Consider the following 27,764-nt stretch of genomic DNA (forward strand, 5'->3'; position numbering starts at 1 on the left):
CAGCGTGGTAAAAATTTTGGGGGGCATCGGGGAGATTGGCGGAGTCAGGCGAGAGACCGTAGCCAACTCCCCGTGCTTACCGGAAGAAGCGTAGTACTGGTCAGGCACCGTGTTATGCGGTGAAGCGCACAGTGTCGCCAGTGCGCGCTCTTAGCCCGGAGCGCTATAGGCCAGCCCCCCGCAAGTGCCATGCAAGAGTGGGCATCCAGCCAGGGTATCCTGCGCCGGCTCTGCGTGCTGTGTCTCCGGGGCGCTGGGAGGGTGCAGTTCGCCCTATGCCTGCGCTCCGCCCGTGCCGGGCGAAAGTGGGCATTGAGCCTAAGGGAGAGGTGCGAGTGATATGCACCAGATCTCCAGTGCTCCCCCACAGCCCGGTTCATCCGGTGCCTCCTCCACGCACCATGCCTCCTGTAGGTCTCCCCAGCCTGGTGGGTCCTGTGGCAGCCCCACGCACCAGGCTGTCTCTCCGTCTCCTCCCTCCAGGTTCTCTCTCCAGTCCGGAGCTATCAGAGCCGCCCGTCAGTCCGGAGCTCCCAGAGCCGCCCGTCAGTCCGGAGCTACCAGAGCCGCCCGTCAGTCCGGAGCTGCCAGAGCCGCCCGCCTGTCCGGTGCTGCCAGAGTCTCCCGCCTGTCCGGCGCTGCCAGAGTCTCCCGCCTGTCCGGCGCTTCCAGAGTCTCCCGCCTGTCCGGCGCTTCCAGAGTCTCCCGCCTGTCCGGCGCTGTCAGAGTCTCCCGCCTGTCCGGCGCTGCCAGAGTCTCCCGCCTGTCGGGCGCTGCCAGAGTCTCCGGCCTGTCCGGCGCTGCCAGAGTCTCCCGCCTGTCCGGCGCTGCCAGAGTCTCCCTCCTATTCGGGGCCCACTGTAAGGGTCCCCAGTCCGGGGTCGGCGGCGAGGGTCGCCACTCCAGAGGCGCCACCTAAGTGGGCCAAGACTAAGGTGGAGTGGGGTCTACGTCACGCACCAGAGCCGCCACTGCGGTGAAATGCCTGCCCAGACCCTCCCCTATAGGTTCAGGTTTTGCGGCTGGAGTCCGCACCTTTGGGTGGGCGGAGGGTACTGTCACGTCCTGACCTTAGTTCCTTTTTTATGTCTCTATTTTGGTTTGGTCAGGGCGTGAGTTGCGGTGGCTATTCTATGTTTTTCATTCTATGTTTTGTTCTGTGTGTTGTATTTCTATGTGTTTGGCCTGGTATGGTTCCCAATCAGAGGCAGCTGTCAATCGTTGTCTCTGATTGAGAACCATTCTTAGGTAGCCTGTTCCCACCTGTGTTTATGGGTAGTTGTTTCCTGTTTTGTGTTGTGTGTCACCTGATAGGACTGTTTCGATTTTCGTTGTTTCACTTTTGTTATTTTGTATTCAGTGTTCAGTTGTAATAAATTTAACATGGACACGTACCACGCTGCAGTTTGGTCCGATCTTTCCTATTCCTCGTCAGAAGAATATGACGATCGTTACAGCAGGCATAAAGGGAGACGCCGGTGGAGAGGAATGCACACACACACACAGACAAACAAACAAACAAACAAACAAACAAACAAACAAACAAACAAACAAACACACACACACACACAAAAAAAAGAAGAAGGAGGAGGGGAGATAGAAGGAGGGGGGGCTAATTGTTTATCCCTCTGAGAACCCTCATTGGTGGCTAAGTAAGTTCAGCAGCACTATTGGACAGGGAGAGGACCCGGGTTCAAATGCTATTTGAAATCTTTCAAATACTTTTATTGTTTGCTTTAGCCTGCCGGGAATTAGCAGTTTTGTGTTGGTCTATTGCGCCTCACAAGCTCAATCATGCCCAGCTAAATTATTTCAAATAGTATTTTAACCCAGGTCTGAAGCAGAGCAGAACAGACCCATGGCTGGGAAACATTAGGATGAATCAATTAGCCTGCCATTAGCCAATAAAGTGGCTCTCATTGACTCGTGTAATTATAACCCACAGCAAAGACGGTTTTACAGAAGCATGTTGTTCCCCCTCCCTTCTTTCTTTTCTTTATTCATTTTATTTGTTTAAGATAATCCATTCCCTGGTTTTAATTATGTGCTTTAGGTTCAGGGCGGAATAAATAAATCACAATTTGCCTCCATCAGGGCAGCATCCTCTTCAGACCAGACAGATGCAGCCAGACACAAGGCATGTCCCAGCTCCCTGGTTCTGCCTGCTGCTCCTATGGGCTTCCTGTCTATGGAAACCAAATACCCAAAGAACTCCAATATTGTCAATTATATTACACATACCTAAATATACTCCAATATCCTTTGAGGCAGACACACACTGCAGCAGGTCCTTTGGTTCTGTCTATCATACTGCCTGATAATGCTCCTCTGGGGTTCCTGGCTGTGTTAACCAAATGGCTAAATAACTCCAAGGTGAAACCAGGAGACAGATATTAAGGGGGAATTAAGGGGTGGAACAGTGACAGTATCGTGTAGCTATTGTATTGCTCCAAAAACAATTATGTCTTTGTAGCTAAAGGAATGTTCAGATTATGCTAACTAAATTTCACATTTTGTATTTATTCATACAAAAATAGTATTATTCATGTCTCCCTAGCCTATAACCTTCCACAAATAAATACTTTCTACTACAGTATCAACTGCATCTTACATTTTTCTGGTGCGTTTTGTTGCCAGACCGTTTTCCTTAGTTCACTCTCTAAATGTGGATCAAGTATTTCCCCTCTATCTTTTTTTCTACGAACAAGATCTTAGAAGCTCTGACCTGCAGTGAAACGGTCGCTATCTTATAAGACTGATGGGGGAAGTACTTCAGGCCAAGTAAAATAAACACTGTGAATGTTAAGCTCGAGACTTGGCAGATGAGAATCGAATCATTGCGTGAACGCAGGAGGGAATTCTTGGTGTGTGTCCCAAATGGCCCCCTATTCCCTATATAGTACACTACTTGTTCTGGTCAAAAGTAGTGCAGTATAAAGTGAATAGGGTGTCATTTGGGACACAGCCTTTATGTTCCATTTTCATTTGACAGTCTAGACATTTTATGACTTTGGGAAGAAATCCGTGAGCCTTAGTTTTCAGCTGCAAACATCTGAGAAGTGGCAAGGAAAAGAGGTTCCTCCCTAGCTTTTGTGTGCTCTTTGAGTCCCGAAATGCTGTTAAATGTGTGATTTAGTGGGAACTCTTTATCCGTGTCCTTTAACCAAGGGACAGGGAGGATCATGTGAACTTGCAGTAAACAAAAGACTTGGTTTAGTCATCCGGGTTTACTCATATTCCAAAATGTATTTTACCTTGCACACAGTAAGTAGTAAAGTATCTATCTGTTCTCTGAATCTTTCACACTATTCCACAAATGTATTCCTGTGGTATGATCCTATGAACAATTATAGGTGACGATATGGTGCTACACATTTTTTCACCGGGTTATAATATTTTACAGTCTTTCAACCCTGTTTCACACTCACTTTACCGATTCAGTATTTATGAGGTGGTGGTAACCACAGGAAATGTGTTGCTCTAGTACACTCCTCAGTGTTACTGTAGTAGGGGAGAAGTACTTATGGTAGGGGAGTAGGACCTGTGGTAGAGGAGCAGGTCCTGTGGCAGGGGAACAGTCCCTGTGGTAGGGGAGCAGGACCTGTGGTAGGAGAACAGTCCCTGTGGTAGGGGAACAGGACCTGTGGTAGGGGAACAGGACCTGTGGTAGGGGAGTAGGACCTGTGGTAGGGGAACAGGACCTGTGGTAGGGGAGCAGGTCTTGTGGTGGGGGGCAGGTCTTGTGGTAGGGGAGCAGGCCCTGTGGTAGGGGAGCAGGTCTTGTGGTAGGGGAGCAGATCCTGTGGTAGGGGAGCAGGTATTGTGGTAGGGGAGCAGGTCCTGTGGTAGGGGAGCAGGTCTTGTGGTAGGGGAGCAGGTCCTGTGGTAGGGGAACAGTCCCTGTGGTAGGGGAGCAGGTCTTGTGGTAGGGGAGCAGGTCTTGTGGTAGGGGAGCAGGTCTTGTGGTAGGGGAGCAGGTCCTGTGGTAGGGGAGCAGGTCTTGTGGTAGGGGAGCAGGTCATGTGGTAGGGGAACAGTCCCTGTGGTAGGGGAGCAGGTCTTGTGGTGGTGGTGGGGGGGGGGGGGGGGGGTCCTGTGGTAGGGGAGCAGGTCTTGTGGTAGGGGAGCAGGTCCTGTGGTAGGGGAACAGTCCCTGTGGTAGGGGAGCAGGTCTTGTGGTAGGGGAGCAGGTCTTGTGGTAGGGGAGCAAGTCCTGTGGTAGGGGAACAGTCCCTGTGGTAGGGGAGCAGTCCCTGTGGTAGGGGAGCAGGTCTTGTGGTAGGGGAGCAGGTCTTGTGGTAGGGGAGCAGGTCTTGTGGTAGGGGAGCAGGTACTGTGGTAGGTGAGCAGGTCTTGTGGTAGGGGAGTAGGACCTGTGGTAGGAGAGCAGGACTTGTGGTAGGGGAGCAGGTCTTGTGGTAGGGGAGCAGGTCTTGTGGTAGGGGAGTAGGACCTGTCGTGGGGGAGCAGGTCCTGTGGTAGGGGAGCAGGCCCTGTGGTAGGGGAGCAGGTCCTGTGGTAGGGGAGTAATACCTGTGGTAGGGGAGCAGGTCTTGTGGTAGGGGAGCAGGCCCTGTGGTAGGGGAGTAGGACCTGTGGCAGGGGAGCAGGTCTTGTGGTAGGGGAGTAGGACCTGTGGTAGGGGAGTAGGTCCTGTGGTAGGGGAGCAGGTCTTGTGGTAGGGGAGCAGGTCTTGTGGTAGGGGAGTAGGACCTGTGGTAGGGGAGCAGGTCTTGTGGTAGGGGAGCAGGGCTTGTGGTAGGGGAGCAGGTCTTGTGGTAGGGGAGCAGGCCTTGTGGTAGAGGAGCAGGTACTGTGGTAGGGGAGTAGGACTTCTACATATATATTAACTAGTATGGACATGCCTATTAGAGTTTTGGATCACATCATTTGGCTTTAGAAATGCACCAGACAGGATCTGAAATGGTACGCTATTCCCTGTATAGTGCACTCCTTTTGACCAGGGCAATATGGTGCCATTCCAAATGCACACAACCAGGGGTTTCCCATTCCAGATCCCCCCCCCCCAGCCCCTAGACCAGCGCTTCCCAATGCTCCCCCATATACTTAATCTACTAGGCAACGCGACTCCATCTACCTCCCGCTGGGCCCACGGCCTGAACCCCTGACCTCTTCTTCTCTCTCCCACTCATCAACTATCACAGCATTTGCATTTCCAGTCTAGTTAAAGGGAGTGGGTGTAGGGGGGGGGGGGGGGGGGGGTGTAGGGAAGAGCGGCGGGGATACCCTCCCTCTGGCTGTACAGCCGGCCTCTTTCTCATCCCGCTGACACCCCACACAGCCCAGCCAGCCAGTCAGCTAGCCAGCCCATCCCAGGGCTGGGGCAGCGGTCTAGTCTGGGGTTAATGCACCAGGCTACTCCCATTGTCTCTGGATTAATGAAGTGTTCCCTGCCTGTCCCCTTTCATTCAGAGACAATGAGACATGTAAGGAGTGTTACATTTTAAATGGCAATCGACACACATTGGCCTTAAAGTCAGTAAGTCATATACACACACTGCATAAGTGGCTGTAGCCTTGGAAGTAATGACATTGTGTTTGCTGCTTTTGATGCACTTGTCTTCCCTGTTAACCATTTGAATTCATGGACAGTGAGAGAAGGTGTTTGTAATTGGAATGGATAGACTCATGGCTCTTGAATAGTAGGAGGACGTAGCATCTGTGTCATTTGTGAACATGGAAGGTTGGTCATGTCTACCCTAAAGAACAGCAAGGGAGACCTCTAGAGGAAGGAAAGAGAACAGCATGAATATACCTTGGCTCTGCCACTCCACACACACTGCCAAGTCCAGTGCTCTGTTTCTGACCTCTCACTGCCCACTATCGCTCAATGACAGGTTTCAGCTGTTGCCCAGATCCTTACACAACATCGCTGTTACGGTATTGTAAGAATAGTAACCTACCACCACTGTAAGAGCATTAATTAGTGTGTGTTTGCAACGTTACATTTACAGACTGAACTTGAAATCAAGTACAAAACCACCATTATCCACAGTTCATTGTGTCCCAATACTGACATATGGCGTCTAAGATACCAATGATGTCACCGACACAGAGTGTGTGTCCCACATGGCACCCTATTCCACAGGCGGCTGGTGGTACCTTAATTGGAGGGACGGTCTCGTAGTAATGGCTGGAACGGAATACATTAAATGTTATCGAACACATCAAACATGTGGTTTCCATGTGTTTGATACCATTCCATTCACTCCGGTCCAACCATTAGTATGAGCCGTCTTCCCCTCAGCAGCCTCCAGTGCCCTAGAACCTTATGGGCCCTAGCCAAAAGTAGTGCACTATAAAGTGAATGGGGTGCCATTTGGGATGCTATCTGAGTCCTCAGAGAAGATGCCTCATTCATTCTCAGAGGATAACCCCCAATTATAGTATTGGTTTATTTATTCCTCCAATATCACAAATAGTTTTATTACATACTTTATTGAACATCAAACAGTGTTGGCCTCTGCTCTGGTATTTATTATTGAAGTTGCATTTTAAGTTAATGAAATGATATAAATTGAGTTTTATTATGTGCAGTCTTGCCAGAGTCGTTAGCTACATAGCCTTTGTTCTGGCAGAGAGATGAGCCATAAAGAGGCAGGTGATTTATCAACTGGATGAACCCCGTTCAGACAGTGAGGTCCTACTGCCAGCTACACATCAGCTACACCACGTACCTCTACTGCAAGCTACACTACACACTGTACTTCAGTAGTCTCAGTCTGAGCCTGCTCTTTACCCGTTGCCACACATACTGCTGGCTTTTACAGTCCACATGGATGCACCACCAGGTGTTACTGTGGTGAAAAGAAAACCATTCTGCTGCACCGTTGCTCTTCAGGCCAGAGGAGGAGGATGTGTTAGGCGTGGTATGTGTGTGTTAGGCATGGTGTGTGTGTGTTAGGTGTGTTAGGCGTGTTAGGCATGGTGTGTGTGTGTGACAGGTGTGGAATCAGGCAGGGCGTGGAGCGCTGCCTACAGCCAGCAGCTTGTTACGGTGTTACGCTGCTGTGATTGGTGACCTGCGTGACTGACCTCTAACCTCTGACACCTTCTTGTTGTTTGTAGTGCTGAGTATCCGTGGCGCCCAGGAGGAGGAGCCTCCAGATGCCCAGCTCATGCGATTGGACAACATGTTGCTGGCGGAGGGCGTGTCTGGACCGGAGAAGGGGGGCGGTTCTGCAGCGGCAGCGGCTGCGGCTGCAGCCTCAGGAGGTGGGGCAGGAGCAGATAACTCAGCGGAACACTCGGACTACAGAGCCAAGCTCTCTCAGATCAGACAGATCTACCACACAGAACTGGAGAAATATGAGCAGGTGAGAGTGGACAGGATACACTCACCCCTCAGAGAACTACTGTCTTTGGTGCCTTTTACCATAATCACATACTCTAACCCTGTAACCCGAACACACCAGCTCCTCCATCACCATTCCCATCACAGTGATTATTTATTAACCTATGACTACCTGCCATCCACATTACTACTTCAGGCTAATGATCCTTTTAAACCCATCCAAGCTCTGCTAACCCCACTGCAACACAGTGTTGTAACCCACTGACTCATGCCCATTCATGTTGATGACACCTCACCAGTCAGAAACAATAGAAAAGCAACTTCATTTCTGATATTTACATAACAAATTAGGAGTCTTTCTACATTTATGGCATCCATCTAAAGATATATTTGACAGCTTTTCTCTCATCCCCATTGAATCCCCATGTAATGTGCAGTTTCCTTCTCTTCTCCTCCATGTCGTTATGTACCATGCCAATAAATCAGAGTGGATTTTACTGCATAGCGTTATGTCTACTTTCCAAACCAATATGCATACAGTCAAACACGAAGGCCCTGACTGGCTGGAATGAATGCATGCCCTGTTAGATGAAATGCAGATGTATTTTCCATATAGCCCTAGACACTGCTTACATTTTCATTCATATAAAAAAGCAAAGCCAGAGTGTTGTGATGTTAGTCTAGTCTATAGACAGGGTTGCCATCCTGAAACATACATACAGTGGAGTAGAGTGAAGTTCCCTCTAGACGCTGATCTTGGGTCAATTTGACATTTTCCTCACTATTCGTTAAGGTTAGGATTGGGGGAAGGAAGCGGATCCTAGATCTGTACCTAGGGGAAACTTCACCCTGGAGCCACATACAATAGGCAGGGCTGTAGCAGTCGGGAGTAGTGTGGGAAACAGTCCTGTGACTATGCCACCATCACATGCTGACAATGTACTATATAATAATATATCATATGTAATATATATGTAATATACTGTATTTAAGATGGTATCCCATGGCGGATGGAGGGGGGAGAGTTACACAGGGAGTCATGGCAACGGAAACAAGGTACTCCTCCACTGCAGACCACTGCCCTCCCATACACTAAAGAGATATACTATATTTTATAGTCATAATATTATTAATTTAACAACATTATTATTTTTTACTTTGGTTAGGTTGTTGTTTACCAAATAGACAAATTTTATTCAGGATGTCTTGAATCAAGTAAATTGTTTCACATCTGGCTAGTTTTAATAAAGTTGGATTAGTAGTAACTGAATCTATTCAGAATCCAATGTGAACTTGGCTCCTGTGATTTTATTTACAACCCAAGCTTTCAAAACTAGCACTTTATACCACACTTCCCTCCCTTTGCAATCTCAGCGATAGTGAACAGACTCCCACTGTCAGGGTCAGGATTAGAACTGGATGGCAACCCAGTCTTGTAAAGCAGTAGTGTTGCTTAGGGAGAAAAAATACTATAACTCACTCATGATTTATTACCACAATTTATTAGTAGCTTTGCTAACAGCTTTACCAGGTTTTTATTTTATTTTTTAAATTTATTTCAATAAGTTTATTTGTAATTTATGCAATGGGACAGGCCGTCAGGGGACAGAAAATGTCTGCAAGCTTTTAATACTTCCAGTAGAATCCCAAGCAGAACATTGTACAACCTCAACCATGTTTGCATGCGTTTTGTTTCAGATAAGGCCCACATACTGTACACATGAACCAGGATATACGTTTCTGTGCTAGGTCTGTGTGTGTGTTAACCAATGTTGTTATTGTGACGTACAGAGCCTTCAGAAAGTATTCACACCCCTTGACTTTTTCCACATTTTGTTGTGTTACGGCCTGGCCTACACACAATACCCCATAATGTCAAAGTGGATTTATGTTTTTTGACATTTTTACAAAAAAATGAAAGCCTGAAATAAGTATTCAACCCCTTTATTATGGCAAGCCTAAATAAGTTAAGGAGTACAATTTCACACAATAAGTTGCATAGACTCATGTGTGCAATAATAGTGTTTAACGTGATTTTTGAATGACTACCTCATCTCTCTACTCCACACATACAATTATCTGTACAGTCCTTCAATCGAGCAGTGAATTTCAAACACAGACTCAACTACAAATACCAGGGAGGTTTTCCATTGCTTCTCAAAGAGGGGCACCTATTGGTAGATGGGTAAAAAAAGCAGCCATTGAATATCCCTTTGAACATGGTGAAGTTATTAATTACACTTTGGATGGTGTATCAATACACCCAGTCATTACAAAGATACAGGCGTCCTTCCTAACTCAGTTGCCGGAGAGGAAGGAAACTGCTCAGGGATTTCACCATGAGGCCAATGGTGACTTTAAAACAGTTACAAATATTCCAAAACATGCATCCTGTTTGCAACAAGGCACTAAAGTAATATGCAAAAAAATGTCTCAAAGAAATGTACTTTTTGTCCTGAATACAAAGTGTTATGTTTGGGGCAAATCCAATACAACACATTACTGAGTACCAGCATATAGTAGTGGTGGCTGCATCATGTTATGGGTATGCTTATAATAGTTGAGGACTGGGGAGTTTTCAGGAAAAAAAAAAGAAACAATGGCGCTAAGCACAGGGAAAATCCTAGAGGAAATGTGGTTCAGTCTGCTTTCCACCAGACACTGAGAGATGAATTCACCTTTCAGCAGGACAATAACCTAAAACAAAAGGCCAAATCTACACTGGAGTTGCTAAGAAGACAGTGAATTACAGTTTTTACTTAAATCTGCTTGAAAATCTATGGCAAGACCTGAAAATGGTTATCTAGCAAGTATCAACAACCAAATTGACAGAGCTTGAAGAATTAAAAAAATTATAATGTGCAAATATTGTACAATCCAGATGTGGGAAAGCTCTTAGAGACTTACTCCAAAAAACTCACAGCTATCATCACTGCCAAGGGTGATTCTAACATGTATTGACTCAGGGGTTGAATACTTATCTAATCAACATATATTAGTGTTTTATTTGACAAATGTTATAATTTTTCTTCCACATTATTATGTGTCGATCGTTGACAAAAAAAATTACAATTAAATCAATTTGAATCCCACTTTGTAACACAACAGAATGTGGGAAAAAAGTGGTGTGAAAACTTTCTGAAGGCACTGTATGTCTCTAATCTATCTGGGGCTGTGCCAGATGGCTTCACTGTCATCCCCATACATCACTTTATGACACCATGACCACTCTGCACCTTACCTCTCATATCATAACCACCAATCACTGTCATTTACATTCATTGTACAGTCATTTTTGTGTTTATTGTCTCTCTTCATTCACATCCCTGCTGCATCTATTGCTTTCATGTCAATAAAGACCTTTGAGATGTGTAAAATGACAGACATATTGCATAGTGACAGGGACAGAGAGAAAGAGCGAGATAAAAAGAAAGAGAGCGGGAGAGAGCGATTAAAAGAAGGAGAATGAGAGAGACAAGGAAAGAGGGAGAGAGTTAGCGAGAAAGAGAAAAATACAGGGACCGAAAGAGGGAGAGAGACAGAGGGAGAGAGACAGAGGGAGAGAGACAGAGGGAGAGAGACAGAGGGAGAGAGAAAGAGGGAGACAGAGGTATACTGTAATATCATGTCAGGTTCACGCCTGGTGCCACACAGGAGGATGAGTATAACATCATGGCATGTTCATCTCTCAAGCCTCTCGGCTGCGGTGAGAAGAGAAGGTGTGCTGCTCCTCAGCAGGGACTAGCAGCTGTCAGTTCCCAATGTCTCCCTTTTTTTAAATAGACGACACTTACAGTTGCCATCGCCACTTCTGTTTAATATGAAAAATGTCACCACTTATATTCCTCCTTGGCTTCCCAACGTGGAAGCATTCCCCAGAACTGCATGCATTAAACACTGCTTGATTTCCATTTCATTTTTATTTTCTGTCTATGTGCAAGACATTGATTCATTTAGAATACCATGTATAATTTCACTCTGCATGCAGACACTGGCTTTAGTCTAACAGTAAAAGATATGGCAAGGTCTTACAATAGCCATGCAGTATTTCTCCACCATGGTGCTATGGGCACTCTCACCAACAACATTTATTTTGACTGTCTAGATAGAATAAACTGAAGTCACGCTGGATAACAGTGTCTGCTAATTGACTAAATGACCATTTATCTGTTCACCTTCTCTCTCTGTTTGTCTCTTCCCCCCTCTGCAGGCTTGTAACGAGTTCACAACCCATGTGATGAACCTGCTGAGGGAGCAGAGTCGCACGCGGCCCATCTCTCCCAAGGAGATCGAGCGCATGGTGGGGATCATCCACCGCAAGTTCAGCTCCATCCAGATGCAGCTCAAACAGAGCACCTGCGAAGCCGTCATGATCCTGCGCTCACGCTTCCTCGATGCCAGGTGTGTGTCTCTGTGTGTGTGTGTGCTTACAGCTGTACAAATGACCACATACAAAGTCACTGTACAACTGCAATGTTTTGTTGACTTGCTGTCACTCCCTGACCATAGAGAGCCCTTGGTTCTCTATGGTGTAGTAGGTCAGGGCGTGACTAGGGGGTATTCTAGGTTATATATTTCTATGTTGGTGCTCTTGGTATGGTTCCCAATTAGAGGCAGCTGATGTTCGTTGTCTCTAATTGGGGATCATACTTAAGGGTTCGCTGTTCCCACCTGCTTTGTGGGATATTGTTTTTGAGAGAGTGCATGTTGCACCTCAGTACTGCACGGTCGTTGTTTGTTTCTTGGTTTGTTTAAAGTTTCACTTAATAAAGATGTGGAACTCCAATCACGCTGCGCCTTGGTCCGTCTCTCCACACGATCGTGACACTTGCGTAGCTAGCCATGTCCCTACCTGTAACTGCAATATTCACAAAGTTTTTTTTATAGTAGCATACAGAAAACAAGTAATGTCCACAGCAGGTTTTTCTACAGCTTACCACCACTCTATACAACATCACAACATCACAACTGATCTTCCAAAATCTTCCAAGCCTTTGAGCCTACAGACAGTACATCTCTGGGAGCCATTTGGACCAGCACATACGAGGTTGCTGCTTGGACACTGACAATCCTCTCCTCTCTCAAGGCTCCATAACGCTAAATATTTCCCTTTTTTAAATATAATCGCTTGTTTCTTTTGATGCATGTTTTGGATTTGCATACATTTCTCCAAGGATAAATCTAACTCAGAGTCGGAGTCAGAGGCATAACATTTAAATTAGGCTTTTGCTCTTCTCACAAAGATCCTCAACTATTATTTTGTAAATGACTGTGGCTGTGGTGCTGGTGCAGCGAGGCAAGGGAAGGGCTTTAAGAGAGAGACAGGGAGAGAGAGACAGGGAGAGAGAGACAGGGAGAGAACCAGAACCCACTGGATTCTCCAATTACATTGAATGAGTTACAGGACAAAATAAAAACCCTCCAACCCAAAAAGGCCTGTGGTGTTGATGGTATCCTTAATGAAATGATCAAATATACAGACAACAAATTCCAATTGGCTATACTAAAACTCTTTAACATCGTCCTGAGCTCTGGCATCTTCCCCAATATTTGGAACCCAGGACTGATCACCCCAATCCACAAAAGTGGAGACAAATTTGACCCCAATAACTACCGTGGAATATGCGTCAACAGTAACCTTGGGAAAATACTCTGCATTATCATTAACAGCAGACTCGTACATTTCCTCAATGAAAACAATGTACTGAGCAAATGTCAAATTGGCTTTTTACCAAATTACCGTACAACAGACCATGTATTCACCCTACACACCCTAATTGACAACCAAACAAACCAAAACAAAGGCAAAGTCTTCTCATGCTTTGTTGATTTCAAAAAAGCCTTCGACTCAATTTGGCATGAGGGTCTGCTTTTCAAATTGATGGAAAGTGGTGTTGGGGGTAAAACATACGACATTATAAAATCCATGTACACAAACAACAAGTGTGTGGTTAAAATTGGCAAAAAACACACACATTTCTTCACACAGGGTCGTGGTGTGAGACAGGGATGCAGCTTAAGCCCCACCCTCTTCAACATATATATCAACGAATTGGCGCGGGCACTAGAACAGTCTGCAGCACCCGGCCTCACCCTACTAGAATCCGAAGTCAAATGTCTACTGTTCGCTGATGATCTGGTGCTTCTGTCACCAACCAAGGAGGGCCTACAGCAGCACCTAGATCTTCTGCACAGATTCTGTCAGACCTGGGCCCTGACAGTAAATCTCAGTAAGACCAAAATAATGGTGTTCCAAAAAAGGTCCAGTCGCCAAGACCACAAATTCCATCTAGACACTGTCGCGCTAGAGCACACAAAAAACTATACATACCTCGGCCTAAACATCAGCGCCACAGGTAACTTCCACAAAGCTGTGAACGATCTGAGAGACAAGGCAAGAAGGGCATTCTATGCCATCAAAAGGAACATAAATTTCAACATACCAATTAGGATCTGGCTAAAAATACTTGAATCAGTCATGAGCCCATCGCCCTTTATGGTTGTGAGGTCTGGGGTCCGCTCACCAACCAAGACTTCACAAAATGGGACAAACACCAAATTGAGACTCTGCATGCAGAATTCTGCAAAAATATCCTCCGTGTACAACGTAGAACACCAAATAATGCATGCAGAGCAGAATTAGGCCGATACCCACTAATTATCAAAATCCAGAAAAGAGCCGTTAAATTCTACAACCACCTAAAAGGAAGCGATTCCCAAACCTTCCATAACAAAGCCATCACCTACAGAGAGATGAACCTGGAGAAGAGTCCCCTAAGCAAGCTGGTCCTTGGGCTCTGTTCACAAACACAAACACACCCCACAGAGCCCCAGGACAACAGCACAGTTAGACCCAACCAAATCATGAGGAAACAAAAGGATAATTACTTGACACATTGGAAAGAATTAACAAAAAAACAGAGCAAACTAGAATGCTATTTGGCCCTAAACAGAGAGTACACAGTGGCAGAATACCTGACCACTGTGACTGACCCAAACTTAAGGAAAGCTTTGACTATGTACAGACTCAGTGAGCATAGCCTTGCTATTGAGAAAGGCCGCCGTAGGCAGACATGGCTCTCAAGAGAAGACAGGCTATGTGCACACTGCCCACAAAATGAGGTGGAAACTGAACTGCACTTCCTAACCTCCTGCCCAATGTATGACCATATTAGAGACACATATTTCCCTCAGATTACACAGATCCACAAAGAATTCGAAAACAAATCCAATTTTGATAAACTCCCATATCTACTGGGTGAAATTCCACAGTGTGCCATCACAGCAGCAAGATTTGTGACCTGTTGCCACAAGAAAAGGGCAACCAGTGAAGAACAAACACCATTGTAAATACAACCCATATTTATGCTTATTTATTTTCCCTTGTGTACTTTAACCATTTGTACATTGTTTTTATTGTTTTGAAACTTCTGTATGTGTAATGTTTACTGTTAATTTTTATTGTTTATTTCACTTTTGTATATTATCTACCTCACTTGCTTTGGCAATGTTAACACATGTTTCCCATGCCAATAAAGCCCCTTGAATTGAATTGAAAGAGAGAGACAACAAGAGAGAGAGAGAGACAAGAGAGAGAAACAGCGAGAGAGAGAGACAGCCAGAGAGAAAGAGAGAGAGCGAGAGAGAGAGGGGCACTGCTCTACCAGTCTCAGCTCTACTGATTAATCTGCAGCCTACCCTAACACCATGCTGTGCACATTTACATATTCTCATGCAGGCTTTTGGAGTGCGGGGTGGAGATTTCAGCACAAATCTCTCTAACCAGTCAGTTGATTCAATGCACGGAGTCAAACATTTTACAGGGTTCCCTTCCCAGCTTATGTAAAACTCTCATGAGATGTGGCACATGCAGACATAACCTAATAGAGGGTGGAGATGGAGGAAGAGATGGAGGAGTCAGTGAGCTGAACGGGTCATGTTTACAGCACATTGTCTATCTTTTAATAAGGCAGTGTAGCGTTGTGTTGTTTGTCAGGATTTGCAGGCAGTGTTCATTTCTATTTGTGAACCTCTGAGAACATCTTTCATACCATCTTAGGCAGCTGTATTGAATGTATTGTATTGAATTGGGTGGCAGTTGTATTGTTACTGTATGGGGTGCCCCAGTTTAGCTTTTTACCGCAAGTGGCTTTTACGTATTTACTGTATGCAGGCATTAGATTGACCAGGCCCTATGAACGGTATGTATTGTGCATGGTGTTTCTTCTGGTCCTAACTAACCAATCTCTATCATTCTCCTTGCAGACGGAAAAGACGGAACTTCAACAAGCAGGCGACAGAGATCCTGAATGAGTACTTCTACTCCCACCTGTCTAACCCCTACCCTAGTGAAGAGGCCAAGGAAGAGCTGGCCAAGAAGTGCTCCATCACAGTTTCACAGGTACAGTACAGTACAGCACCACCTATCTGCAGGAACACCACACTACACCTAGAACAGGACTAGAGACAGTAGTGGGTTATTTATTATTATTTTATTCATTCAAAGGATACATCGCAGGGACTACATTGATAGTGTAATATGATGATTGAAATTGCACTAACAATACCAAGGTAAACAGCAGTAATGTTCTGTGTTTTTCATCCATCCTTCGGAAATGGGTAATCTCCTCAAACGGTTTCATTAAGTTTATGCAAAATTATTTTGAGGATACATCTGGGCATCGTTTGATGAAAACAACGTGCTTCAGGGTCTGAATGATTAGTTGAGCTTTTGTCTGTGCCCCAAATTGCACCCTATAATGCACTGCTTTTGACCAGAGCCCTTTTTGACCAATGCCCATAGAGAATAGGGGTCCATTTGGGACACAACCTCTGTGTTCCTTGGTCTGTAATAAAATAACCTACCTTCTGTCTGCGTTCGTTTCAAACTTTGCAACAGGATTGATTATTTTTTTCATTTTAATGTTGTTTATCATTAGCGCTAGCTGGCTTATCCTGGTAGCTTCATCGGGGAGTCCATTAGCTGTAATGGGTGTTAGCTAGCGGGTGTTGACTGATTGGTGCTAGCGTGAGCTCTGATTATAGCTGCAGTCATACTGACATAATTAGACTGTTATTGGCAATCATTCCCTTCTGCCACTAATGTGGATTCACAGCACTGGTCTATGTAGCCAGCGGGAGCACTCACTACTACCTCAAAGGCTGTCCCAAATGGCACCCTTTTCCCTTTATACTGCACTACCTTTGACCAGGGCCCATTTGGGATGCAGGAAAAGTCTTCCTTCACTGTCATATATATGATATGCCAGACAGTGGAAGGCCACGCATGCAGAACTCATTCTGATTCTAATTTCACGCTCACAATTTGCTCATTAGACATGTGGGAAATTATTTGTGTAACAAAATAATTTACAATTTGCACATTGTTTGTACAGGTTTCCAACTGGTTTGGAAACAAAAGAATCAGATACAAGAAAAACATTGGAAAGTTCCAGGAAGAAGCCAATATGTATGCTGCCAAAACTGCAGTCAACGCGACCAACGTATCCTCACATGGAAGCCAGGCTAATTCGCCCTCCACCCCAAATTCTGCAGGTAAAGAACAATACCAATGGGTTACCATTTTACCGATAGGCTACAATATTTGGAAGGCTCTGAATAAACTCTCTATATCAGACAAGGATATTTTTCTTAAAAATAGAAAAAATAGGCTTTGTCCAAGAGTAGGATACCTGGGCCCCATATCAATGCTTTCTGCCATGTTGTTTTTCTTTTCAATTAACACAGCTTTTCTCCTATTTTATCTCAATACTCTTTTACACTGTCAGAACATTACATTTTTGTTGTACCATTTTCATTTACAAATTGAATTAATGAATTAATCTTGTTGACCATGAATAACATTTGTACAGAAACACTTAACATAACGCTAAGCATTTTGACTGTAGAAACATACTATCATTCTACTTTCATATTGACAAATGGGCACAACAACAACAACCACCCCTGATGTCGGTGCTTGACTCACCTTTGAACCGCCCCTGATGTCGGTGCTTGACTCACCTTTGAACCGCCCCTGATGTCAGTGCTTGACTCACCTTTGACTCGCCCCTGATGTCGGTGCTTGACTCGCCCCTGATGTCGGTGCTTGACTCACCTTTGACTCGCCCCTGATGTCGGTGCTTGACTCACCTTTGAACCGCCCCTGATGTCGGTGCTTGACTCACCTTTGACTCGCCCCTGATGTCGGTGCTTGACTCACCTTTGAACCGCCCCTGATGTCGGTGCTTGACTAACCTTTGACTCGCCCCTGATGTCGGTGCTTGACTCACCTTTGACTCGCCCCTGATGTCGGTGCTTGACTCACCTTTCCCTCAGCTTTATGCTGCCACTATCTAATCTGTCTGCTCACTTTGGCCCTAGCCCTAACTCTATATTCTAACTTTTTTAAATATATATATATTTTTTAATTTTACCCCCTTTTCTCCCCAATTTTCGTGGTATCCAATCGCTAGTAATTATTATCTTGTCTCATCGCTACATCTCCCGTACGGGCTCGGGAGAGACGAAGGTCGAAAGCCATGCGTCCTCCGAAGCACAACCCAACCAAGCCGCACTGCTTCTTAACACAGCGCGCCTCCAACCCGGAAGCCAGCCGCACCAATGTGTCGGAGGAAACACCGTGCACCTGGCCCCCTCGGTTAGCGCGCACTGCGCCCGGCCCGCCACAGGAGTCGCTGGAGCGCGATGAGACAAGGATATCCCTACCGGCCAAACCCTCCCTAACCCGGCCGACGCTAGGCCAATTGTGCGTCGCCCCACGGACCTCCCGGTCGCGGCCGGCTGCGACAGAGCCTGGGCGCGAACCCAGAGACTCTGGTGGCGCAGCTAGCGCTGCGATGCGATGCAGTGCCCTAGACCACTGCGCCACCCGGGAGGCCCTCTATATTCTAACTTTAGTTCTATATTCTAACTCTAGCTCTATATTCTAACTCAAGCTCTATATTCTAACTCTAGCTCTATATTCTAACTCTAGCTCTATATTCTAACTCTAGCTCTATATTCCAACTCTAGCTCTATATTCCAACTCTAGCTCTATATTCCAACTCTAGCTCTATATTCCAACTCTAGCTCTATATTCCAACTCTAGCTCTATATTCCAACTCTAGCTCTATATTCCAACTCTAGCTCTATATTCCAACTCCAGCTTTAGCTCTATTAACACTTTGCATGGTGCTTCTCCGGGTCTAACCCTGGACGGGGCCAAGTGGCTGAATCCTGCTCTGCTTGCTCCTCTTTCACTCTGCTCTGTGATTCCAGTGCTCCCTCTCTCCTCTTCCAGGTTCTGCTGGCTCTTTTAACATGTCAAACTCCGGCGACTTGTTCATGAGCGTGCAGTCTCTCAATGGGGACTCGTACCAAGGTGCTCAGGTTGGAGCCAACGTGCAGTCACAGGTAGGGCCCTATAACTAAGCAGTGCAGAAGACCCTATAGTGTCTATAGTGTCTCTATACTATAGAAACAGACCCAGACCCCCTTTCCGAAGAACAGGCCTTGTAATCTATCTTAATCGCACCACAGGAATCTCAGTACTGCTCTAGTGTGTGGATCACTTTGGGCTCCTAATACCACCACTACATAGGGTTTTCAAGGTATTGTTATCCACCATTGTTACTAAAACATGCTTACAGTGAGTGTAGTGATGAAAATAATGTAATATTCTCTTCAGCTCTTTTTATATGCCACTAGTTCATCCTTTCTACAGTCTTCTAAATACATAATAACATGTTTTGGTTATCTTGCTTTTTCTTGTCAATGGCTGGATGTAGTTCATGTGCATTTTCTCTGCCTGGACTGTATTATAATACTACTTTCCTTCTGGTCTTTCTGTTTGTCTTGTCTGCTCTGACCTTGCTTTGTCTGTGTTCCTGTGTTGTATTTCAGGTGGATACCCTTCGCCATGTTATCAGTCAGACAGGCGGATACAGTGAGGGCCTCACAGCCAGCCAGATGTACAGTCAACAGAGCATCAACGTCAGTAGAAAACAACTCTCTTCCCTACCAATTATTTCAAAGCCATAGGGCTCAGAATGACACTTAGTAGGATTTGTCTCAGCTCCACCACAGTCACCTAGTTGATTGCTTCTGTATCGGTCATGCCATGAGCAACGCGCTGGCCGGCAGAACGGCGTTGGGCTGGCCAGACACACACACACGGCACAGCCGCCTGAGCCTGTCACGTTCAATCAGCTCTCTCGCAGCACCTGCAGCCACTGACGGCCATGTAGCCGTGCAGGGACGGCACAAGCAGGTGACACCTTCTGCGACGCGCGGCTCGGGCGCCCCTCCCCCCTAACGCCCCCACCGACCACCTGACCCTGATTATCACTGCAGGTCCAGAGGCCCGGTTAAAATCCTATCAGAACAACCCCAGAGCAGTCACATTAAAAATAAAAATAAACAAACCGCTAACCCCTAGATAAAGCACTGGGGGCGTAACATGGGGGCATATTTCCATCATGTTATATTTCATTCTTATTTTTTAGGAGATGGGGAAGGCGAGTGTGTGTGTGTGTGTGTGTGTGTGTGTGTGTGTGTTTTGGTTGAGGGTGGGGGAAGAGGAGGTGAAGAAGGGGGAGGTTAGCTGGCGGCTGCAAACAGCAGGGAAATTCACAGCGACAAGCCGTGTCGTAAAAGGGGAAATCGATAAGACAGACACAAGAGAGCGGAGTGTGGACTTAGGACAGCAATCCAAGCGAATTGCTCAGATCATGCTCCCACCACTCTAATGGCCCTGACAGCAAGCTGCGGCGGCGTGCTGCGGTGAAAGCTACAACGAGGACGAGAGAGGACGGTCACAGTCACACACAGCCGCGCAGCTCGGCTGCTGGCTTCCTCTCCCGTCCCTAAGCCTCACTCGTCGTGCCTCAATGGCCGTATGATAATGAGATGAAATGTCTCCTGTGAAAAAAAACATGTATGTAGTGTATTCAAATCCCCCTCCCTGGCTCGCTCTCCGCTCATCTCCCTCCCACAGAACAGGCTGTGATAACCCTGAGAGAGCAGTACTAAAGTTTTCAAGCGCTGTTCTCAGACAGCACTCTGACCTCATGGATATCGTTATCCTTGGACTCCTGCTTGCTCCACTATATCCTAAAATGTTACAATATGTTATTTTCCACACATGTTCATAGCCTTAAAATAGCCTCTTACTGCATAATAAGAGAAGAATATCATCTTATCTGTAGGATAAGAGAAGGATATCATCTTATCTGGATGGTAAGAGCAGGATATCATCTTATCTGTATGATAAGAGAAGGATATCATCTTATCTGTATGATAAGAGAAGGATATCATCTTATCTGGATGGTAAGAGAAGGATAGCATCTTATCTGTATGATAAGAGAATGATATCATCTTATCTGTATGATAAGAGAAGGATATCTATCATCTTATCTGGATGGTAAAAGAGGGATATCATCTTAACTATATGATAAGAGAAGGATATCTATCATCTTATCTGGATGGTAAGCGAAGGATATCATCTTGTCTGTATGATAAGAGAAGGATATCTATCATCTTATCTGGATGGTAAGAGAAGGATATCAATCATCTTATCTGGATGGTAAGAGAAGGATATCATCATATCTGTATGATAAGAGAAGGATATCATCTTAACTGTATGATAAGAGAAGGATATCTATCATCTTATCTGGATGGTAAGAGAAGGATATCAATCATCTTATCTGGATGGTAAGAGAAGGATATCATCATATCTGTATGATAAGAGAAGGATATCATCTTAACTGTATGATAAGAGAAGGATATCATCTTATCTGTATGATAAGAGAAGGATATCATCTTATCTGTATGATAAGAGAAGGATATCATCTTATCTGGATGGTAAGAGAAGGATAGCATCTTATCTGTATGATAAGAGAATGATATCATCTTATCTGTATGATAAGAGAAGGATATCTATCATCTTATCTGGATGGTAAAAGAGGGATATCATCTTAACTATATGATAAGAGAAGGATATCTATCATCTTATCTGGATGGTAAGCGAAGGATATCATCTTGTCTGTATGATAAGAGAAGGATATCTATCATCTTATCTGGATGGTAAGAGAAGGATATCAATCATCTTATCTGGATGGTAAGAGAAGGATATCATCATATCTGTATGATAAGAGAAGGATATCATCTTAACTGTATGATAAGAGAAGGATATCTATCATCTTATCTGGATGGTAAGAGAAGGATATCAATCATCTTATCTGGATGGTAAGAGAAGGATATCATCATATCTGTATGATAAGAGAAGGATATCATCTTAACTGTATGATAAGAGAAGGATATCTATCAACTTATTTGGATGGTAAGAGAAGGATATCATCTTGTCTGTATGATAAGAGAAGGATATCTATCATCTTATCTGGATGGTAAGAGAAGGATATCAATCATCTTATCTGGATGGTAAGAGAAGGATATCATCATATCTGGATGCTAAGAGAAGGATATCATCTTATCTGAATGGTAAGCGGTTCTAACCAGTGATTTTTGGAATTAACATTTAAGAGCAGAGGACATTTTATATATATATATTTTTTCTTCTAATATAATAGCACATAAAATATGGTTCCCCGTTCTCAATATAGGATTTGGGGAGATATAATAAATTATTTACACATTTTAGTATTCTGGAGTGGGTTTGATTACTTGTTAGTTTATTTCCTTTGTCTCTCTGCAGCAATATACTTCAATAGTATTTGTGTTAAAAATGACAGATTTACCTCAGTATCAAAGCCATTCACAAAGCAAAGCCCAGGAAAGCTGTCAGCTTAGAAACAGTGAATGACCTTTGTGCTCGTCCAGCTTTACAGACGGAGAAGAGAGAGAAAGACACGAGAAAGAGAGGTCGGGAATATGTCCTATCTATCTGTTACACGATGAAAAGCCTCCCCTCTCTGTGTTGATAATGACTGAGCAGATGCATAATGTGATTTATGGTAGACTAGAGCAGTAATTACAGGTAGGAAATAGACAGTGTCACCAAAGTCAGACATTTTAAGACTTTAATTTGGTCCATTTTTTATTACAGACTTTCTTCTGCCTGAAATAACGGGGTTTTAAATGAAAGGCTGTCGAGAACCATTTCCATTTTTTCTGATGGCATGAAATTTGCTATTTATATCCCAAATGCTCTTTAGCGGGCTCGTCTCCAGGACTGGAAATGGCCTACAAGTATTTCATTGTGTTTTCATTCAATCTCCCAATTTCATAATTTGCTACCATTGATTCCTCTTAGGACTGTTTTGTGACTTTTGTTTTAAGGTCCTTTTCAGATGCTGTCACTGTTATTATGTGGCAGGCGTTTCTATCAATACCAGTGATACAAGATTGCAATCATATTGGTTTTGAAGTGAAGACAAAATGTTTTCATTATAATCATTTCAGCACACTGTATGTGATCTGATAGTGATATTTGTGATTTACAGAATTTTCAGTTGCTTCAAACAATTTTTATGACAATTTCGTTCTGAAATATGAGGTCTAGTTTACTGTAATTTGAGTGAAGTTGTAACGGTTGTCCTCCTCCTCTTCGTCCGAAGAGGAGGAGTAGGGATTGGACCAAAGCGCAGCGTTGTTATACGACATGATATTTATTAAACAAGACTAAAACTAAACACACTTGAGAATTTACAAAATAATAAACGAAGTCAACAGACCTGAACAAACGAACTTACATATACACGAAGAACGCATGAACAGGTACAGACGACACAAACGAACGAACAAACGAAACAGTCCCGTGTGGTGCACAGACACAGACACGGAAGACAACCACCCACAAACAAACAGTGTGAACAACCTACCTTAATATGGTTCTCAATCAGAGGAAACGTAAAACACCTGTCCCTGATTGAGAACCATATCAGGCTAAATGACAATGAAACACATAACATAGAATGCCCACCCCAACTCACGCCCTGACCAACTAAACACATACAAAAACAAGAGAAAACAGGTCAGGAACGTGACAGAAGTAGATGTTTGTCCAATGCAGATTTGGCTTGAGGCTGTAGGGGATTATAGGTTGAGTAGTTTAGGAGTTGTTCTAGCATTAGGACTAAAGCTCATACCGTAGTTACTACATGTGCTCTCAGGACTTCACAGATACAGCATTCAATGCTGCAGATTAGATGATATAATAATCTTATTGAACTGCATAATGAATATGTACTCTGAAAGAAAAGAGAAACAAAAGCATAGAAAACCTTTTTAATTTTTTTATATTTTTTAACTTGTCCCATCGCTGAAACTCTACGGACTCGGGAGAGGCAAAGGTCGAGAGCCATGCGTCCTCCGAAACACGATCCTGACACATTACTCGCTTAACCCGTAGCCAGAGAAAACCTATGTTATGGGTATATGCCTGTACTCATATTTCCTCTCTCCTTCTGTCTCTTTTGTCTCTCTCAGGCAAACGGAGGCTGGCAGGATGCAACCACCCCCTCATCAGTGACATCACCCACAGAAGGACCTGGAAGTGTTCACTCTGACACGTCCAACTGATCCCTCCACCCTCCACCACCATCCAGACACCCCCAACCTCCACCCTCGATCAGCCAGCCCCCAGTCAGCTCCCCGCCAGAACTGGAGGTGTCACTAGACTGGTCACAGAGCAAGAGACCTCTCTCTACAGGTGGGGACTACAGGATGAAACGCCATCATCACCACAGACAGTTCTTCATGTCTTATGTCCCGTCTCTACAACCAACTATGACACAGTCAGTCAGTAGCCTGAGTAGGGCTCTGTTCTCCCATTTATCTACGACCTCATTCACTGTCTGTACAGTTTTCTTCACCAGATATCCATGTTGCCTCTGTGTGATCATCTGACTTATAACACAGTAGGCAAATAGTTACAACACGTATACACAGTATTGCCCGTATCTTGTAGATTGAAATGCTTTTCTCACTACCTCTATTGAAAATAACAACAAAACAACAACTTCTAAAAAAGGATCGTTTTTTCCCCTTTGTAATTACTGACATTGACAGTAGCTCCCAATCTCCCTTGTCCTGTCTCAAGGCTTGTTTTGAGGACAGTTTTGCCTCTGTGACAAGTTTTACCCTATATAATTACTTCATTCCCAACATTTGTTTTGTCCATAGTGCCAAAGTTCAACACAGGAGGGGAATTTTTATAATATGACATTGTGCTTGTGGAAAAATACATATCCATCTGACGTTTCACATCACATACTGTAGCTTAATAACATTTCTTGTTAGTAGCTAACAATGGGCTGATTTGAAAGGAGAACCTTGAGATTCAAATGTTCCTCCTCATTTTAGGCATTCTGTTTCAGAGCTTCTACAATGGTCCATAAAACATGACACATTTTTAGTGCAACAATGGCGTGTGTTCTGTTCATACTGAATGAGTGGTCGACAATGCATAAGCAAAACACAAAAGAGTAACGGTATGCTCCAGAATGAATGGAAAGGATGGTTTGGAAGGTTATAAAGAAATGGATCATGGTGATTCTAGCTTCATGGTGATTCTATCTACTGGAATTCTAATGGATTTCCTGCACTTGACATATTGTTTGTAGTGTGGACTGAGTATCAGTTAAAAAAATGTATCCGGAACACTTCATCAGTGAGTACATTAGCATCAATTAAAATATGCCAATATAATGTCTTTAAGCACAGTCACTTCCAGTGATTACCCTACGAAGGGTAACATATGTATTTGTCAAAGAGAAGAACACAGTACAGAGAACACACATTAATAATATGCTTATATCATTTTCATATTTTGAACATATGGTGTGTGTACATACTGTACTGTGTTCTTCTCTTTGACAAATACATATGTTACCCTTCGTAGGGTAATCACTGGAAGTGACTGTGCTTAAAGACATTATATTGGCATATTTTAATTGATGCTAATACATACATACATACACTACCATGATCACTATCACTGTACATCAGTGTAATCAAAATAGCCAAATACTGCTGGTAACCAAAACCACTTGTGTAAGGTGTAAGTGCAAAAAAGGCATTTTAATGTAAATGTTCATTCTGATGTTGTGTAACCAGGTGGTAGTCATGGAATACACAACTAAACACAATTCTAAAATCTTTCTCAAAGTTACTCTTTTCCCTCATAATTTTTTCAGTAGTATATTTCTGTCCATTTATTATTGTCACTGAGTTTGAACATCTATCATATCATCCTCTTTTTACATTTTGGTTATCAAGGTTGGTCTCTACTCACTCTTATATTACAGCTTTCTCCTAGCATTTGACTTGAGTCTAAATTACGCAAAAAATCCAAAATGTGATATTAGATTCATTCATTTTGTTGTAGCTACAGTATTTGCTTACACACAATTACACATTGCCTTCTTGTGCAATTCAACATATCTACCCTACCATTCCCTTGATACCAAAAAATAACTGCAGAAGCTTCAGCTCTACAGATTGGATTCAGCTTAACCAATTTAGCTTTGTTTGTTTTGTAAAATGGTGTATTATCTGAAGTATTCATCTCATAGAAATGTTTAGGTACTCTCTCTGTACTACAAAACCAAAAATACACTAGTGTTTGTTTATAGATATGACATGGAAAAGACTAACCCTGATGGCACACAGACAGATACAGAAGATGTTGGGATATATTTTTATGTCCTCATGTTTTGAATAACTTGCATCATCATTTTTTTCTTTATCGTTTTGCTTTTATTTTGCGTGGTTACAGGATGTACAGTACGTCACATTGTATTTTCTTGCTAAAGGTATGCTCTATAGAGTATAAGTATATGTGCACCTTTATTCTGGTTTTACATTTTGGGGGGTAATTGGACAGTATCCGTTTTAAAACAACGCAGCTACAGTAGGCCGTCATTGTAAATAACAATTTGTTCTTTACCGACTTGCCTAGTTAAATAAAGGTTCAATTGAATTAAAAAGTCATGTTTGACAGACGCAGACCGATAGTAGGGAAGAGTTCCTCTCACATTACAGATATAATCCACTCACAGTTCACTTTGTACTTTCAGTCTAAAGCATTGACACACAAGCTTGCTTCTAAAATGTTTACTGTTTGTTAATTAAAGGTGATGTGAAAAGTTTGTGTCCAACCAAATCCGTATACCATGGTAACAGATATACATTATACAGTGTAACTACAATACCACACAGCTGAATCCACCATAGTCCTTCTTTCAGAAACAGTACATTTTATATTTGATATCATTTTTGGAGACGTGGACGTGTACTATGATGAGTGAAGCAAAATATTTTTTCAGTTGACGGACAACATGTGTATGAGTGGACTATGTTGGAGTGGTGTACCCTGGCCTTTCCATCCAGATGTTTGTTTTTTGTTGTTGATCATTTTAGCCATGTGGCCAGCAGAACAATAGCTTTTGTGATGCAGTGCCCCTAAAACAAAACATCACTCTACTTTTCACATTGCCTGTCCAATATCACCGTACTATTGAAAGCTTCATGTAATGATGCTTTACATTTTTGAATATAAAAGGAAAAAAATTACTATAAAAAGAAATAAGAAACTAAAATTTGTCAACATAAAATGTTTTCTTTGTTGCATGTATTTTGTTCTTTAATAAAATACCGTACTGCAGTGTTTTTGAATGTTACTTATTTTTTTATAAAAATTTCAGAGTGAAACCTTGGAGCCTTTTTCTTGACAGGTTTTAACTTTTAAGATCTCTGCAAATGTAAAAAAGGTATACAAATGGAAACCGCAAAACAATTGTCTTTTTAATTCCTATTTAAAACCGTTTTTCTGTGGAGAAAAAAAATAGCTAACAAGATGTAGGTTTTATGGTCTCTTTCTTTGTCCTAGTAATGCATATTCCAAATAAATTGTTTATTTTGCTGCATACTTTTGTATTGTCCTCATTGATTTTCCTTGTCACACAGATACTATGAAGATGTCCATACATTAAAGGCACAATCCTTAATTAATTTATCCTGCCCCATCCCTCAGCTTTATAGCAAAACCAAGTAGTGGGGCTGCAGCTGACCGAGAAACAAATCAAGGATTGTGGATTTAAGACATGTCAAGAAGAAAGTTAACTGTCTTTTTATTATGTTTTTGTGCAGTTTCTCCTCCAGACTTCAGTAACAGGGTCATGAGTTACTGTAGGACAAAAGTTTACACGTCTCAGACTTGTCAGTCATTCACCTCTAGATAGCATCGCACATCACACTTAAAAAACATGGTAAAGCATCGGGCATTTTCTCACTATTGACATAGCGTCAGAGCTGGGGTGAGCTAGAGAGCATGTGATGGGGACGTTTTCTCAGTTTTCTAAGTGAGTTTTCTAAAATCGGTGCGCTTACGGCCAGCAGACAGACACTCGCTCCCTTCTCTCCCCCCTCCACACATAGCAGAGGGAGCCTTCAAGGCATGGTTAATGTGCGTTCCCTGAGAGAGGCGGGG

At 43.6% G+C, this 27,764-nt stretch overlaps 1 protein-coding gene across 3 annotated transcripts in view; it reads left to right on the forward strand.

Moving 5' to 3' along the window:
* Positions 1 to 24,959, forward strand: part of LOC120054545 (pre-B-cell leukemia transcription factor 1) — a 92,674-nt gene extending 67,715 nt beyond the window's left edge. The window contains exons 3-9 of one of the 3 annotated variants that reach the window (XM_039001987.1): positions 7,090 to 7,337; positions 11,526 to 11,716; positions 15,581 to 15,716; positions 16,711 to 16,870; positions 18,618 to 18,730; positions 19,220 to 19,309; positions 23,762 to 24,959. In XM_039001987.1, the coding sequence (XP_038857915.1) occupies positions 7,090 to 7,337; positions 11,526 to 11,716; positions 15,581 to 15,716; positions 16,711 to 16,870; positions 18,618 to 18,730; positions 19,220 to 19,309; positions 23,762 to 23,854 (1,031 nt within the window). In that variant the 3' untranslated portion in view covers positions 23,855 to 24,959. Of the gene's footprint in view, positions 1 to 7,089; positions 7,338 to 11,525; positions 11,717 to 15,580; positions 15,717 to 16,710; positions 16,871 to 18,617; positions 18,731 to 19,219; positions 19,310 to 23,761 lie in introns of those variants that run through there. The other 2 variants (XM_039001988.1, XM_039001989.1) reach the window with 2 other exon arrangements.
* Positions 24,960 to 27,764: the final 2,805 nt, after the last annotated feature.

Source organism: Salvelinus namaycush, chromosome 10 (assembly GCF_016432855.1).
Source record: "Salvelinus namaycush isolate Seneca chromosome 10, SaNama_1.0, whole genome shotgun sequence".
Classification (NCBI taxonomy): Eukaryota; Metazoa; Chordata; class Actinopteri; order Salmoniformes; family Salmonidae; genus Salvelinus; species Salvelinus namaycush.